Genomic DNA, 18,314 nt, shown 5'->3' with positions numbered 1-18,314 from the left:
TTGATTCATCAGAGAAAACAACATTTTGCCAATCCTCCAAGGTCCAATTCTGGTGCTCTTTCGCCCAATCCAGTCTAGCCTTCTTCATTTTGTCCGTGAGTAATGGTTTCTTTGCGGGACTCCGTGCTTGGAAACCATGCTCCAACAGCCGCCTGGACACTGTTTTTACTGAAAATGTTGATGTGCTGGTAGACTGCACCTCTGCGTGTATTTTAGGTGCCGTTAAAAATCGATCGCGCATAACAATTTTTTTATTAAGCGATCATCTCGGGCAGATGTCACGCGCCCCCGTCCGCTTCCTTTTTTCCGTTCTATGGATCCAGTTTCTTGGATTTTTTTAAATAAAAACCTCACTGCACCTTCTGAATACCCAACTCGACGAGATATTTCACAATTAGATATGTTTTCTTGCGACAATGTGATTATTTTGGATTTTATCGCAATCGACATTTGCTTTGCACTTTCCATGATTGTTGTGTTATGTTCACTCAAACGCGGGTAAAAGAAGACTGTTGAGACATTTTAAAATATAAATATTGTAGAAAGGTGACACATAGTGTCCTTAATTTATTAAACAAAAGAAAGAGGTATCGATAAAGGATTTCTTAGAAAAAGGGTTCAGTAAAGTCAAGGGGCGCGGTAGCAGGTAAACTCGTAATTTTTTTTGTCTTGCGGTGTATGTCATTTTAGAGAGTAGATATGTGTACCGTGACGTACGCTTCCCCTTGATCCATACCGATGTTCCTACCCAAAACTTGAAGGTGGAGGTCGGTAGTTTATCTTTATAATCGCTAGAGGGAATCAATCTTCAACTATACCGTCAAGGTATGCCGTCTTTATCTTCCCATCTTAATCGAGGCCCAGGAAGGCTGTCAAATATCAAATACTTGGTCGTAAGTTCGTATCCTGCTCGCTGCAGTTTCCTGAAACCAAAAGCATGGTAAATAGGTTCTGTTAAATTAATAGCGATCATTCCAGAGCTGTTAAGTTCTGCTTCTTATTGTAGAAGAAGTGTCGGCAGGCCGCAAACAGGGTGGTCTGATGACATGAGACGGGTTGCAGGAATTGGTTGACTCAGGATAGGGAGACGTAGAAACTCTAGGGGAAAGTCTATGTTCACCATTGGACAAGAAATGGCTGATGGTTATGATGATGATGACTTAGAAACAAAAAATTAAGACATATTGGTGTATGTAGAACTGGAATATTTATGTAACTAACATAATATTGTTGTTTTGTTATAGGAGTGTCCAGAAGGCGTGGTACACGAAGACTCCTTCAAGGATATATACGCCAAGTTCTTCCCCCACGGCAGTAAGTTTACTTAATAATATTATTAACAGTTAAAGCATTATCAACAATATAGGTGTTTGATTTGTGAGAACCCTGACATTTCATGATCACATAGACAATCAGTGGTAAAGTATTAAAGATGTAAGAATTTGTTCTGCGTATTGCCAGGGTTTTGAAAATACCCGCGTACTGAGAACTCTTTACAACTCCTTGATGCGAAGTAGACTCAAGAGTGGCTCGATGATTTGGGGGCCGCATGTTCATGTGGCCCCCCCCTTCAGTTCTGAAGTTCAAAAGAAAATTCAAAAGAAGTTTCTGAGATATCTCTACACGAGAGAGTGCGGGTATTATCACCCGACCGAGTTTTTCCAGGATATGCTCGGCTACAACAGTTTAGAGACTAGAAGGAATGTGTATTTGACTATACATTTTTATCCACGGTTGCGCGGTAAGGTCGATAATTCTGAGATTATAACGAGCATTGGTTTGTATGTTCTTGATAATTACCTAAGACAGCGTCTTACGTCAACTTATTATTTGAAAATGGAAATCAAGTTGGGGTAGAGTAGAATTTAAACCATTCACGGGACCACAACCCGATTCATTAACTTCGTAGGTCGTACGTTGATATTAATTTTGTTAAACAGCAGGGTTATTTTGCCACGACTTCGTTTCGTAAGATCGTTCGTTCGTCATATATCCATCTCACTCCAAGGCAATAAAAATCGTATTTCGCTCTCGTTTCCTGTTTGAATTAATTTACGAAACGATTAGTTACATAATTCAATTTAATTTGAGACGTAGATATTATAAAAAGAAAAAACATGAAAGAGCTCTTGTCAAAGTAGTTGGAGAATCAGAACAGATCAACATCCAGAGCGATGTTGTTCAGCGTAGCGGTAGCCCTTCCAACGGCAGGGTGCTCCTGGTTATCGGAATATGAAGCCATCTATGCTGACGCTGCCTTAGGTAATTATCAGGAACAAGCAAACCAATACTCATCATAATCTCAGGATTATCGACCATACCGCGCAACAATCGATGAAAATTGTAGTCAAATACATATACACATTCCTTCTAGTCTCTAAACTGTTGCAGCCGAGCGTACCCTGGAGAGACTTGGTCGGGTAGAGCCCCGCTCTCATGTAGAGAATAAGGCCACTGGTGTTCCTCGCGCGATCTCTTAAAGTTTTTCCTGCTGCAGAGGATTTTTAGGCCAAGTCTTTTAAGAGTCACAATGACAGGCGCCGTAGTCCAGTTGAATAGACGTCCAACTGTGAAACTGGCATTGCAGGTTCGATTTCCGCGAGCTGCAGGAAAAAAAATCAAGAAAAAAACTTCTCAATGAAAATTTTTAATGTTACGGGAAATTGGATATGAAAAGTGTTTTCTTACATGCGGTAAAAATTGAAGCAGTTGAAGCAAAATTGGAGCATTGTAGCGATGTATAAAAAAATTATTTAAATTAAAACGAACTATTTTTAATGACGTCATAAGTTCTTCTAAATCAACTAATGATAGATAACAATGGTAAGATAGATTTCCAGTTTCCGGGAAGCCAACCCATCAATCGGGACAACTCCCCGAAGAAAGCTAGTGACGTTACGTGCGTGGTAATAAAACAATTACAAAACTTTAAAAATTTATTTTTTTAAAAATGTTTTGGCGTAGTTTAATAGTCTATTCACAAAAAAAAACATTTAAAAAACTACTAAACTACCTCATTGGTCGTATTGTGGTGTATTTTTCATTACTTTCTTCCATATCCTCTCTTTTCCACCTGCTGACAAGCTTCTAAAATATAATCTTACCGGATTATTCCTTTGAGAAAAAAATTTAAAAAAACGCTAAATGTTGTTGGTAAATAAAACTGCCCAATCAGTTTTGGCGCAACCTGTGTTTGTATACGTCTAAGAATGGACCCCGCATTCTAGTCTATTTGTTATTTACTAACATTCTATTTTTACTCTCGCGATCCAATAGCTCAGATGCAAAGGGGGACACTTGGATCAAATAACGAGGAACAATACTTAGAAAATCTCCAAACGTTTGTTGCAAAGTGTTAAACTTTACCCCCTAGGGCTTTATTCGGGATTTTGATCCATTCTAGTGCTGGATGTAGACAATTTTATCGAAAAGAAGCATTGGCAAACTTTTAGTCAAACAATAAGAAGAGGTCTCTTTTTTTTAGTCTTAAAGGTAGGGATCAATTCAATTCATTTATTTAAAATAACATATCGTCACTAAAGCGGCAACATCAGGAAAGACAAAAAACTGAATAAGATATACGCCATGTTGTCTAGAAAATTTTAAAATGTCATGTTAAAATGAGTCGATTTGTGGCGCCTCTAGTAGAAGTTTGTCAAAACTGAGTATGCTTGTCGATTCAGAAGGACACAAAGCTTTTTACATACTTATCTCAATCTGGTAAAACATAAGATTGGTCATGTTGCCGCTTAAGCGACGAAATACATTACAAGATCAATGCTTCTTTCTTATTTTCCACATCCACTTCTAAGTGGAGCATGTGGACATCACCAGTTGCCTCCAGGAGACCCTATCGTCAGCCAGCATTTTTTCCGCTTTCTACGTCAATCCAGCGCCCCTTAACTCCGCCGAATAAAGTCGAAAGATCGTGATCGATTGCCTTCCAGGATGGCGTGAGCCCGCAGGTTTAAAAAAGAGGCAACTTGGGCTTCAATGTTAGTTATAAAATCGAACCACCTTATACCTAATATTCTTCTCAAGCGCTTACCCTCAAAACTTAGAAGTTTGGTGTTTTGAGCTTTGGTAGGGCGCCAAGATCTCGTAGATCCATGCTCGGTATAAGAATTGAGGAAATTAGGAACAGAACCAGAATAACGGATATCGTGGATCGCGGAGCAGGACTAAAGTAACAATAGGCAGGACATGTTGCGAAACAAGACGACTCCTCAAGATGGACCCCTAAAATTTCAAAATGGAGACCTTGGTAAAATAAGATAGGCGTCGGAAGACCTCAAAAAAGATAGTCCGACGACATAGCTGCTGTAGGGGGTAAAAATTGGCTGCAAGCAGCAACCGACCGAAAAAATGGAAGGTTATGGAAGAGACCCATACCCAGTAGTGGAGGACAGAAGGCTGAAGAAGAAAAAAAATAAGATACATTTCAAACTAAAATTGAAGATGAACATGTTGTAAAAAGATGAAAAATACACAAAGAGACTCCTGTCAAAAGCGAAGGAATATCCTGCTCCGGGAAACCCCTTCTAATACATGGAACAGATCAACATCCAGAGCGATGTTGTTCAGCATAGCGGTAGCCCTTCCAACGACAGGGTGCTCCGTATATCGGAATATAAAACAATCTATGCTGACGCTGTCTTAGGTAATTATCAGGAACATACAAACCGATGCTCATCACAATTCATTTCATTTATCGGGATTATCGACGACGATTCCGCGCAACAATCGATAAAAATGTGTAGTCAAATACACATTTTTTTCAGTCTCTAAACTGTTGTCCAAGTCGTTTTGTAGCGAAGAAGTATAGTTTTTTTGAGCCCCACTTTAGGACGTGACCGAACACTTAGAAACATAAAATCTATGTTTTGCCTTCCCCATTTTATATCAGATAATACATCCGCTCGGAGAACACGAAAATCGTCAGAAGTTTATCGCCTTTAAGAAAAGCCTTAATTCGTCCGCAAATAACATAAATCACGAGTACAAAATCAGTTCTATACAAGCTCCTGACGTCACTGTAACCTGTAAAGATCTATTGTGACGGGTCCCCGTGAATAGTTCTCGTCTTCCAAGCCCAGGTCTACAAAGTGTGGAAGGCGAGAGCTATCATTTTGCTAAATCTCTCCCTCCAAGCCCAGATCCGTAAAGTCTCAGGCTATCAGGTAGGATGCGAGGTCTTTAACATCCTCAGGTTTAACCAGAAGTCCCCCGAGGACGCAGCTTTTATCATGATGTAAAGCATCATAATGTGTATAGGTGTTTTCTCGTCTGCACTGCAGAACCCACACCTAAGAGTTTCGGAAAGGTTCATTGTAGCTAGGTGTTTGTTCAATCTGTAGTGCCCTGGGCTGGTATTCCGAACGCGTTTATAGCGCGCTATAATGCGTATTTAGTATGTAAAAACGCGCTATACCGCGCTATAATTATGTTTAGAATACCAGCCCTGGGTGCATTTCAGCTGTGCTTTATTCAGTGGTGTTTTTATTTGTTAATCGACTTTTTTTATATTTTAATTTAATGTTTCGTATCAGCGCTATGATTTTTTGAAGTTTTGTATTTATGATATTACTCCGCGAGTGACGTCTCAAGTTTTCTTCCGTTTCTTCTCGGTCAGTTCTACCGATTGGTCCGTTAACTTAACGTAAGCCGGAAATCTTCCTCAACTCTCTTTTTTGGTTGATTCATATAAGCCTGCCACACACTCGACGAGTGGCATGGGAAGTAGCGAGGAAGGAGGCAGAGGACCTTAGTGTGGCAACATTACTCGTCATGCCGCACGTCATGCTCCTCGTCGTGCCCACCGCTCCCTATTTTGTCGATTTTTGAGCGCGAGTCAAAAGACCGGCAATATGAGCGCGAGTGGCTGGCCACATAATCGCGCGGTCGCAGTACGCATCGAGCGCTCACACAAGACGCACGCGTCATTTTTTAATGCTGTATATTTCTTTGTATGGCATTGACATACTAAAAATGCATAGCGCGCACGCTGTCACAGTTTCATCGTCCATTGTATAGAAAGACAAATGACAAGTGCGGAGCGTCGCGATTAATTGCGCGAGTAGAGCAGTTGTGGGCGGAGAGGGCATCGGGCGAGAGGGCGGCAGCGTGAGGAGCAAAGTAATGAGCAGCGCAAGGAGCTACTATAGTGACGCCGCTCAAAGTTGTTCGTTTTTATCCAAATATTTTTGATTTTTTTTCGTACATTTTCAAGAAACTTTGCCGTACAATTTAATGCCCTAATGTTTACCGCGCTTAAGAAAACATTTTCGTACCCAATTTCCCGTAGGGCTGAAGTTTCTCATTACGTTAATATTATTTGCCATGTAATGTAAGACAGAGTTTCGTTTCGGCGAACGTAAAACATAATATCACATTATTATGACTTTTGCCTCTATGTCTGTGCGCCTCGCTCTTGCATATTATATCATGTAGGTCGATTCCTTACTGCAATAAACTTTGTGGGTCGGACGATACGTTAACGTACGTACCGACACTAAACCGTTCTTATGTTCACCTGATGGAGCATAGGGCACTGTCGTTAAACCGACGCATCTCAAATATTAATATTATTTTTTATTCGTTTTTTTTATTTTGAATCTCAAAATAGGACACTGATAATTGTAAAGATGATCAGGACATAGAGAGACAGAGAAGAGCCATCAATGTCAGGGCCTCTATGCTAGCGAGACGCTTCTTTCAATGCAGTAACGAAGTGAAGAAAATCATCTTTACTTCGTATTTGACGTCCATGTATACAGCGGAACTATGGAACAACTATACGCAAGGAGCGTGGAGTAAATTAAGGGTCACGTACAACAACTCATACAGACAATTATTCGGATTGCCTAGGTACTGCGGTGCCTCTGAAATGTTTACAGCTGGACGAATAAACACCTTCGCTGCTATATCTACTCTGTCCAACGATTTACAATTACATTCAATATTCGGAATTTGGTTATGGACACCAAATATAGTTCCTCTTCAACCGTAGCTTATAATCTTATAATGAATTTAAAAATAAGTTGTTATATGTTAGAAAACAATGAGTTAATGTTTATAAGTCGTTAGTGTGTAGTAGTGTAGTCATGTTTTAGACAAACAGTGAAAAAAAGAAGACTATTTATTTAATAGCATTGTTTTATACTTTATTCTTAACAAAATATGTGACAAATAGTGAACAATGGAAACTTTCAAAAAATAGTGCGCCTGTAACCTTTAAATCATAAAATTTTATGTGAATCATTAAAACCGTTTAAGAATCCGTCAGCTTTTGACGCGAAAGTACCTACATTTTGCTATTTGGAACACTACACCCATAATTAATAAATTACAACAGTGCCATTAAAAGTGAACTGACATTTATTGATAAATACATAAAATTTCAAATATCTGCCTTCTAATAACATACAAATGATAAATCAAACTTCTATAACTAACTTATACAAAAAATATTCATTTAAAAATGTGAATTGAACAGGAATGTTGCGTCTCATAAAATGAAATAATACGGACCAAAATGGACACCGAGTCGTTGGAACAATAGGCATAATCCCCCAGTTCCCCAAAATTAAGGTATTTTTAAGTTGGTATATGAAAGCTAGATAAGCAATCACCGTGCAGCTACAAAGCGCATGGACGAGTGGAATTCTAGCAAAGTTAGAATGATATCAATAAATTTATAAAAAATAGAGCATAGTAGTAAGTTTGTCAAGTGTTCATGCCAAGAACTAAGCAATAAAAAACTAAATAAATAAAGCACTGTTTCAACTCCACGGTTAACAAAGGGAGATAGATGTCCGAAGAGAATCTTTTGTAGACAGTAGGTAGATATCGTCACCATGTGGTCCACTAGGCTGCTGGGGAATTTCTGGAAACGCACGTGTGTAGACTGTAGACACAAAAATGGCGCTATATAAATTATCCAACTATATATATATAAAGACATGCGGTTTCAATAGGACGGTGCCACGTGCCATACAGCTTATGTCTCATTGGACACTGCAAGAGTGATTTGTGAGCATCGTTATCTCACGTGGAAGAATTCTGAACTGGCCACCGAGATCGTGCCATTTGACCTTGTTAGACTTTTATTGTGGAGTTTTCTTTAACCGACGCCGACGGTCTACCAAAACGGCCCCCAAAGCCAACACAACCCATTCCATCGGCCAAATTCAGCCTGATTTATGCGCCAGTCATGGAAATTTTGTCATTTCGGATGCGCGCCACCCAGAGAAGCCGCGGCGGACATTTAAACGATATTAACAATATTTTGAGTTTGTCAAAATGTTTGTAGACAAGGACTGGATTCAACTTCCTGGGAGCTGTTTATATTAACATAATACAACAGAGATGAAGAACATTTAAGAGACGGGAATATAGAAGTCTAGGAATCTACAGGGCTTATGACCTGTCAATGGCTGGTTTAAGTGGCCACTTTACACACTGTGTAACATTCACCATTCTGCCTATATTTGAACATCTTTATTCCTTCAATTCTTTCATCTGTTGATGTTTGTGAAGTTAAATAGCTGAAACATTTATTTATGCGGGTGAGATTCGTTTAATTGAATTATTTCACCTACATTCTAGACTAGGCAACGCCAGAAAATGTTATTTTTTCAATTTCTATACTTCTTCATGGACCAGGTTATTTATCAAGAATATTTTCAGTTTGTCCAAATTTTTGTAGACAAGGACTGGATTCAACTCCCTGGGGAGCTGTTTATATTAACATATTACAACAGAGATGAAGAACATTTAAGAGAAGGTAATATAGAAGTCTAGGCATCTACAGGGCTTATGACCTGTCAATGGCTGGTTTAAGTGGCCACTTTATATATTTAATTCCTCTGTACGTGTGATGTCACCGTACTCCTCCTAAACGGCTTTTCAGAGAAAGTAGATATTTGCGCTGTGCGTGTTCGTAGATATTAAAATCTTCAATCGAATATGTAAAAAAGAAGTTAGGAACATAAATGTTTAATTCATCGATCTACCAGGGCTGCATTCGAGGAGAATGCATTTGTAAAAAAATGGAATAAAGTTGTTTTTTTGTGAATAAAAAAAGTTTGTTTTTGAATGTTAACAAACTGCATTTGTTTTTTGTAGATCTCAATCAGATTCTTTCCTAAAAATTTTATAATTTCTACCCATTTGCTTAATTTTATTGGATTTTTAGTAACACTGAAATAATATTAAAAACAATACATTAAAAAAAAATCGTATTCCTACATAAGTACACCCTTTTGTTGGTGAGACGACCGGAGTTTGACGTTTGCAAAAAGAATGCTATATTTGAAAAAACATTATTTTATCTAACATAGGCAAAAAAGTGAATGTTAAACAGTGTGTAAAGTGGCCACTTAAACCAGCCAATGACAGGTCATGAGCCCTGTAAATGCCTAGATTTCCATATTCCCTTATTTAAGGTATTCTCCATCCCTGTTGTAATTTGTTAATCTTAATGACTCCCGAGGGGGTGAAATCCAGTCTTTTATCTACGAACATTTGGACAAACTCAAATATTGTAATTTATTTTATGTTTTGTAATTCAGCTATAAACAAGTACCTAGGTACCTACTTAAATTCAATATTTTAATATCATCAATTTTAAGTTTTGCAATTTAATCACAAACAAGTAGTTAGGTACCTACTTGTTTGTGATTAAATCATGAAAAGTCTTTTTCCAAGCTAATATGGAAGTCTAGGCATTTACAGGGCCTGTTATTGGCTGGTTTAAGTGGCCACTTTACACACTGTCTAACATTCACCATTCTGCCCATGTTCGAACATCCACATTTCCTCAACTCTTCCATCTGTTGACTTTTGTGAAGTAAAAGAGCTGAAACCTTTATCACGCGGGTGAGATTCATCCGGCTGAACCAAATCACCTACTAGGCAACGCCTGAAAACAATTTTCCAATTTTTATACTTCTTCTTTTACCAGGTAGTAATTCAAAAATGTTTGATTATGTCAAAATGCTTGCAGACTGGCTGGATTTCCTCCCTCGGGAATTGTTCTTATTTAAATTTATTTCAACAGAGAGTAAACCAGCCAATGACAGGTCATAAGTCCTGTAAATGCCTAGACTTCCATATTCCCTTCTCAAAAATGTTTTCCCTCTCTGTTGAAATAAATTTAAATATAAACAACTCCCTAGGGAGGAAATCCAGCCAGTCTGCAAGCATTTGGATATAATCAAACATTGTTGAATTTGTAAAGTGTCCATGCTAAAAAGTAAACAATAAAAAATAAAACACTGTTTCAATATGTAAATAAATATATCGCTTTTGATTTCAGATGCCACAATGTACGCCCATTACGTGTTCAAAGCTTTTGACGTTAATTGCAACGGCGCCATAAGCTTTCGGGTAAGTCTGCTTCAGCCATGTTATTTTTTTCATTTTTTTATTTATTTGACGGACTTATGCAGTCCATTCTAACGATGGTAGATACAATTTCTTATAATGTAATATTAACTAACTTAAGTAAAAAAAAAAAATAATAAATACAGGCACTAATAAAATAAAACACAACTAAATCAAATAAAAGCTAGGACAAAAAAAATACTACCTCAAGACATGATCTGGTCTATTTTAGTGAATTTTTAAAACTATAAAGAATTTATACCAAAAAAGTCCAGATCTTGTCTCGAGTTTACAATACGACACAATCGGGACATTGGTGCATGCGAGCCATAGTTTGTGCTGTGCTGATCGAGGAACAGCACATTATCATTTCGCAGCCGGCGGACTGGAACATTGAATGCCACTCATTCCAGTAACCATGGTATTCAATGATTTTTGTATTTTATTTTTTGTCATAAAACATGTAAAATGTATATACTATTTATTTGTTTGGTTTACAAACAATGAAAAATAATATTTAGAATTTAGAAATATTAAAAAAAAAAACAAAACTTATTTTTTATCAATTACATGTAAACATGAAATACACATTCAAATAATATTCATATTAAAGAAAAGTTAAAGAAAAAAAACAAATCAATATTTATTTATTTTATTTAAATCTTAAAGTAGGGCACACATATCATACATATTGTTATGTGTGTTCTAATAATAACATTACAAATATATTTAATTTATAAATTGTTTATCACATATGTCTTGACCATTATTTTAAATTTTGATATGTTTTTTTCTTCATAAATATTTTTTTCCATTTCGTAATACTTTTTAATTGCTTTAAATAAAATTGAATTTTGTGACTTTGCCTTTTTCCTAAATGGAAGTCTAATTTTGTTCTTTTCTCTAGTATTGTGATCGTGTTCATGCTGGTTCCGATCAATTTTTTTCCAAAATTCTGTTTTTTTATTAGAGTTTATAATTTTATGAACAAATATCATTGTATTGTAAAATATTATTTGTTTATATGTTAATAATTTCATTTCATTTACCATCGACTTTACCCTCGTATATCTGTTTTTTTTCAAAATGATTCAAAAGGCTTTATTTTGTAATACAGTTAGTTTATCTATGTTTTCTTTGTTTGATAAAAATAAAATGCTACTACAGTAGTTAACGTGTGGTTCAATAATTGCTTTGTACATAGTTTTGCAGGAGTCCTTATCAATAAATCTTCTGATCCTTCCCAAAATTGATATTTTTTTTGCAATCTTATTTATTACCATCTTAGCGTTTTGGTGAAATGTAAGTTTTGAATCCAACATTACACCTAAATATTTAATTTCAGTGACTTCATTAAGTTTTTCATTTTATATTACAATTGATGGTGTAATTTCTATTCTTTTGTTTCCTATATTCATATATTTAGTTTTGTTAACATTTAATTTTAATTTATTAATTTTTAGCCACATTGATACACTATTAAGATCATGATTTAGTCTGTCCATAATTGTTTTATAATTTTCTCCCGATATATATATTAAGGCATCGTCTGCAAAGAGTCTTATTTTTGAATATTTTAATGTTTCGACAATATCATTTATGTATATAATAAACAAAACCGGTCCGAGAACCGATCCTTGTGGTACTCCCAATGAAATTTTGAGGGGCTCGGAAATTTCATCATTCACCTTCGTTATTTGGTATCTATCGCCAAGGTACTCTTCAAACCATTTTATGGTTTTTCCTTTTATTCCTATTTTTTTCAATTTTTTAATAACTATTTCTCGGTCTATTGTTTCGAAGGCTCTTTTAAAATCCAAAAAAACTGCAATTACGAACATGTTCTTATCGGTTTCCTCTTTCCAATCTTCTAAAACCAAGTTAATAGCCATTTCACAAGATTGATTGGTTCGAAATCCACATTGTTCTTTGCATAATACTTCCCATTGTTCCAAAAAATTAACTAACTCATTCTTTACAATATATTCCAATAATTGTTCATATTTTGGAAGGGTGTTTATGGGCCTGTATTCTTCACACTTCACTGAATTTTTTATTTTTGCTATTGGAATGACACATGATGTTTTCCATGATTTCGGGAAGACTCCATGCAATAACGATTCATTTATAATATTATATTTATTTTTACATAAACGGCATAAATTACCTTTAACATGTGTTTTTGGGTTCCTTTAGGTACGGACCATTAGGAACACTAATTTTTATATTGTTATCATAATCTTGTATATTTTTTTATCTGTTCGTGTTTTCTAAACTTTTTTATTTATTTGTTTTTTAATTATTTTTTTTAATTTTTTTAGTTAAAAACATATATAAAAACACTGAATTTCCTCAGTAACACAAAAAATGCTATGTATTCCAGGACTTCTTGGTGACCTTGTCGACCCTGCTGCGCGGCTCCATCTACGAGCGGCTCCGCTGGACCTTCCGCCTGTACGACGCCAACGGCGACGGCTGCATCTCCCGGGCGGAGCTGGCGGACATCGTGCAGGCCGTGCACGAGCTCATGGGCCGGCGCGCGCAGCACGTGGAGGACGATCGGCGGTGTCGCGAGCAGGTACGCACTTTTGTCGCGGTTCGAAATTCTCCGGAGGCTCGCGATCTACGATAGAGAAGAAGGTGATGCTTTCGACGGCATCAAAAATGGGGTGAAAGAAACAAACTCTCATTCGCGCCTCGCAAGATTATCAGCTCGATGTTACGAATGACCGCAAACAATTTGTCCGCGTTCCTTACGTCATTAACATTCAAAATAGTTCTCACTTTTATTTTAAATATGCTTCTGTAGTAAAAATTGCTCACTTTAAAATCATTATAAACTCCAATAAATACCAAATCAAGCAAAAAATGCTCGCTTGAACATGACTTTTGGAAATCACCTGGACGGTACGCTTAACGATCGTCTGTATGTATCTACGGATCTGTACCGATCGACTACAAAGCCGGCCCCTATAACGTCTCGATACGTACACTCGGAAAGATAGTAAAACAGATGGAAAAAATATAATAACTAAATTATTTTTTTAGAGTGGTAACTTTCTAACGCCTAGATAATTTTATTTGTTAATAGGACAGAATCTAGCGACATTATTTCCACTTTTAGGCGCTCATTATAGTAAAGTGACAGTTATGTCGGAATTTAATTCGACTTCAAAACTTACTTATTTCTCTCTTATATTTTTAAAAGGCTTTTAAGAAAAAAAGTGCCAACCTCAAAACGATCAAAAATTTAAATAAATCATAATCAAAGGAAAATTTTCTTGGTGGAACAAAATTTTGTACACTTTCAATGCGTAGATAAACGTATCGAGGGGTTCTAGCCTCGTCGGTATAAAATGATGTACTTACATCAAAACTTGATGGTGGGGGTATCGATACTATACCTTTGTAGTCGGTCGGGAGACTTTTATCTTCAACTATGACGTCATACTGAAGCTATGCCATTTTAGAGCGTAGATATGTGTACCGTGACGTACGCTTCCCCTTGATTCATATCGATGTACCTACCCAAAACTAATAGTTGGGGGGTTGGTAGTATATCTTTATAATCGCTAGAGGGAATTTATCTTCAACTATACCGTCAAGGTGAAGGTATGACGTCTTTATCTTCCCATTATGATTAAGGCCCAGGTTACGTATGCGGCCCGGGAGCCTTATTCTGGAAAGATGTGAAATTCTGTCACCCACTCATGATTGGGCATCTCGATTGCTTTGTCATAATGCTATTCTTGAAAAACCGTCTGACAATTTGATTACAAAGACGAATGAGAAAGTGGCAACACTAACAAATCTGTATTTGTCTATGGCTCTCCTGCCCTTCTGCCACACGTAAACTTTTATTGCTTCTTGTCAGACTTTTTCCGTTGAATATTTTGTGTACGGAATATTATGAAAAAATATAAGAAAATGTTTTACTGAGACACTGCAACTTTTGTAATTATTATTTTCCTTTGACATAACACACATCTACATGTTGTTAGAAATATTTCATATGCATTTAATGAATTTTAAAAACATATTGTAAAATATACGAGTATATCTCAAATACGACAGGCGAAAAAAATATTTTTAAATCATGTTTATATTTATATATATATATTTTTTTATTAATAAATCATATAACACAAAGTATTTTACAAGTATAATACATTGAATTACATTCCCAGGAGTTACAACAACTCAATTCGGGACATAAATAACATTTAGAAAATAACACATATTGAGAACAACAAAGAAACAAAGCAAGTTTAGCACCTTTATAACTAAATATACAACAACGATATATACGCCTAAAACCTTTTCTTACACAAACAGAATAAATATATATAAAAAACGCTAAAGAATAAAAAAGGAGTGAATCTACTAAGGGAGATAAGGTCATTAACATCACATGCCATGCAGATGATGCTGCCATAGTGATGATAAGAACATATCCATCTCAGTTAGTAAACATCTGGATGCCTAAGAAATGTCGTATAGTACAATGAACACATGATTATTGGAAACATAATTTGGATATACAAAACGTGTGTCAGACCAAATCATGGTGTATACAACAGAGGCGAGGATAGATAGAGAGAAAATAAAAAACACGAAAAACCAAGTAGAAAAACTAAATAGAAAAACTAAATAGAAAAACCAAATAACTGATCAGAACGTCAGAGATGAAAGTACTAAAGGCAATCGCAGGGAAACCCAAAAGAGGCAGAATCTAGAGTCGAGAAGTTAGACTAGTTAGTCTAGTTTCTAATGAAACTTCATTTGATAATGTATCAAAAATAAGTACAGTTGTATTTGTTGATACGTCATAATTATAATATTGATCACTGTTGTAAATTTTAAGTTACGTACAGCAAAAATGCACACTCATTCAAATATAAATGCCGAGCTTTTTACAAGAAGGAAGTTTGACAGCTAAAGTTACGATGTCGCATTCGATTGTCAATGTCATAAATGAGATAAAATTGAATGGTTTTCAACCGACTGCATTCGTATGGGTGGTTCTAGAATACTGTCACTCGTCGAATTACGGAAGTCGCATACGATTCTAAAGACGAATGAGTCCAGCATACGGTCCAGGTATGGATACATCGTTTGGATATCGGAGTGGCTAGACTAATGGTGGCCAGCATTTTGTATACCATGCGCCAATTTTTTTACATACATGGTCAGCTGCGCCATGCAACTCGAACTTTTTTTACCTTCTTACGTTCACGTTTGGGGTTGTAAATAGAGATAGAAATAGTAACTGCTTCGCTTATGAGAGGAAAATGAATACTTTAATCGCGGAATTCAATTAATTAGTTTACGTCATGGCGCCTATTTTAAAATAATGGTCACAAGGATGCAATTCGCCACCTGTGATCGTTCAATGCGCCACGTTTGGCGCATGCGCTACGGTTAGGCTACCACTGGGCTAGACCAACACTTCTTAGTAGACAGAGGGTTCCTCTGCTGGCACTGACAAGAACATATCGGACTGTGGCGTCTGAGACTCTTCCTGTGCTCACAGATAGTTCTCCCGATAGATTGTCAGACCAGAGAAGCAGTAGTAAAACGCTCTGTGAGGAGAAGAGAGAATATGAAATACTTTGGTATTGAGCTGCGCTCTTCCGAGACAAGATTTAGCAAACTGTGTGGTATGTAAATCGGTGGCAGAATAGATGGGACATGGCATGTACAAGGAGATGGACGTGGTCTTTTTTACCTTCCATCAGACACAGGATGTGTAGTAAGTTCTTGGTGTTTGACCATCATACTGCACAAATGGTTTCGGGACATGGGGAGTTTAGAGACGAGATTCATAAGCTTGGACTTGCCCCCGTTTCAGGCTGTGCTTGCGGAGATGACCATCAATCGGCCGAACACATCATGTGGCACTGTGTGCTATTGGATGATGCCAGATATGAGATACTGAATGGCTTGACAGGGGTCATGCGACCAGCGGGGGTTATGAATCTGATGGCCAACAGTACGAATTTTGCACTCTTCCTTCGGTTTGTCCGGACTTGGGTATCGCGTTGAGAGCTCCTCAGATGCGCGGACGCCTATGTGGGTTAAATATGGCGGGACAGGCAACTGTTCCTGTGGGATGCTCATTCAGTTGGGACTGTACTTTCTTCCGAGCGGAACGCACACGTTCTCTTAATTTGTCATCTCCTTACGGGGTGGTTTTCAGATCTCCTGCTTCTGACCACCCAGGAAGTACTTCTTTATTCAAGGCCGTTCTCCCATTGTAAATATTCGTATTTTTAATTATATTTGTTGCATTAGTTATTTTTGCTGTGTTACTATAGTTTTCAGTCATCTTTTTGTATATTTGTACACGTTTATTTGTGTAATATGTTTGTATTAATTTAACTTTTGAATTACAAAAAAATCAGATAGATTGAGGGGATCCTGAGGGGGGGGGGGACGTGTTGGCCCCTGTCAATACATCCTCCTCCCCCCTCCTTAATCTGCAGAGAGTTTGTATTTCTTAGAAATATTTATAATAACTTTCCTCTATGCGCAGCTGACAGAGAGTCAACAGCTGCGGGTGGATGGTGGGCTTGAGGATTCCCCTCAATGGAGTCCAACAGATCTTGTCATAGTTCAAAATATCAATCGTGTCATAGTGTAAAATATAGTTTTAAAAAATGTCATAATACGAAAGATGATGTCATAGTCTGAAATGTTTTAAATATACTATTTTCACTGCCCCTTCACTGTGCGTTTGGTAAATTATATGGAGGGCTTTTGTCGGGTATTGTCATTCATCCTGATGACCACATTGCAAACACGAATGGTAGCAAAAACTGTATTTACTATGTCCATTGTAGTAATTTTATAAATTTATTGAATCGTAATAATCGTTTGTTTTAAAATTTTCCAACTCCGATGCCATTCATATCACTAGCCAAAAAAAAAATATGAAAGATTATGTCATAGTTTGAAATATTTTGTCAGAAAGCGAAATTTCCAATTATGTAATAGTGCAAACTGTAATTATCGAATTACGTAGTCTAAATGATGAAATCGTAGTCTAAACGATGATTTTGCAGTCTAAAGCATAATTTTCAGTCTTAAATATTAAATCGTAGTCAAAACGGTGATTTTTTGTATAAAATATAATTTTGTAGACTAAAAGACGAAATCGTAGTCACAACGACGATTTTCAGCCTAAAATATTAAATCGTAGTCTTAACAATGAAATCGTAGTCTAAAAAGTATTATTTTAGTTTAAAAGACGATTTTGTAGTCTAAAAGATGAAATCGTAGTCAAAACGATGATTTTTAGCCTAAAATATTAAATTGTAGTCTTAAAGATGAAAACGGAGTTTAAATGGTGTTTTTTTGTCTAAAATATGATTTTGTAGTCTATAAGATGATTTTATGGTCTAATATATGAATTTTAGCCTAAAATATTAAATCGTAGTCCTAAAATTAAAATCGTAGATACGAGTTTGTGATCTAAAAGATAAAATCTTCAGTGAAAATATGATGCAGCGGTCCAAAATATGAAATTGTAGTCTAATAGAAAAGAGATTGAACGTTTCTTTTATTTCAATTCCAGGTAGACAGGGTGTTTAGAAAGTTAGACTTGAACCAAGACGGCGTCATCACGATCGAAGAGTTCATGGAGTCATGCCTGAAGGACGAAGTGATCACCAGATCTCTGCAGATGTTCGACGCCCCCCTGTGATGAAACTCCAGTCTCCGTCCATTAGTTCCGAGTACCCAACCTCGCCCGGGCCGTCATCGCGCGATAAGCGATTGTTACCTCGACGCAGGCGGATACGTCGCCAGCGATGAATTCAACTTATGATGAATAGAATATTTAAATATGACGATGCGTTGGTTTATTGATAATTGAGGGTGTTAGAAGCGAACTTAGAAATCTCCATTGAAGAAGTAACTGAGATATG

The 18,314-nt window shown here is 36.7% G+C and overlaps 1 protein-coding gene across 1 annotated transcript; it reads left to right on the top strand.

The window, feature by feature from the left end:
* Nucleotides 1-1,244: 1,244 nt before the first annotated feature.
* LOC148271688 (A-type potassium channel modulatory protein KCNIP1) lies at nucleotides 1,245-18,111 on the top strand (the record flags this gene model as incomplete). Its single annotated transcript, XM_088241051.1, has 4 exons — nucleotides 1,245-1,314; nucleotides 10,319-10,389; nucleotides 12,770-12,964; nucleotides 17,963-18,111. Coding segments are annotated over 4 exons (465 nt in total), but the record flags the coding sequence as incomplete, so codon positions are not given.
* Nucleotides 18,112-18,314: the final 203 nt, after the last annotated feature.

This window comes from Micrasema longulum, unplaced genomic scaffold (genome assembly GCF_059751315.1).
Source record: "Micrasema longulum isolate JH-2025_06_02 unplaced genomic scaffold, ASM5975131v1 h1tg002725l, whole genome shotgun sequence".
NCBI lineage: Eukaryota > Metazoa > Arthropoda > Insecta > Trichoptera > Brachycentridae > Micrasema > Micrasema longulum.
This window is presented reverse-complemented; position numbering and strand designations above follow the sequence as displayed.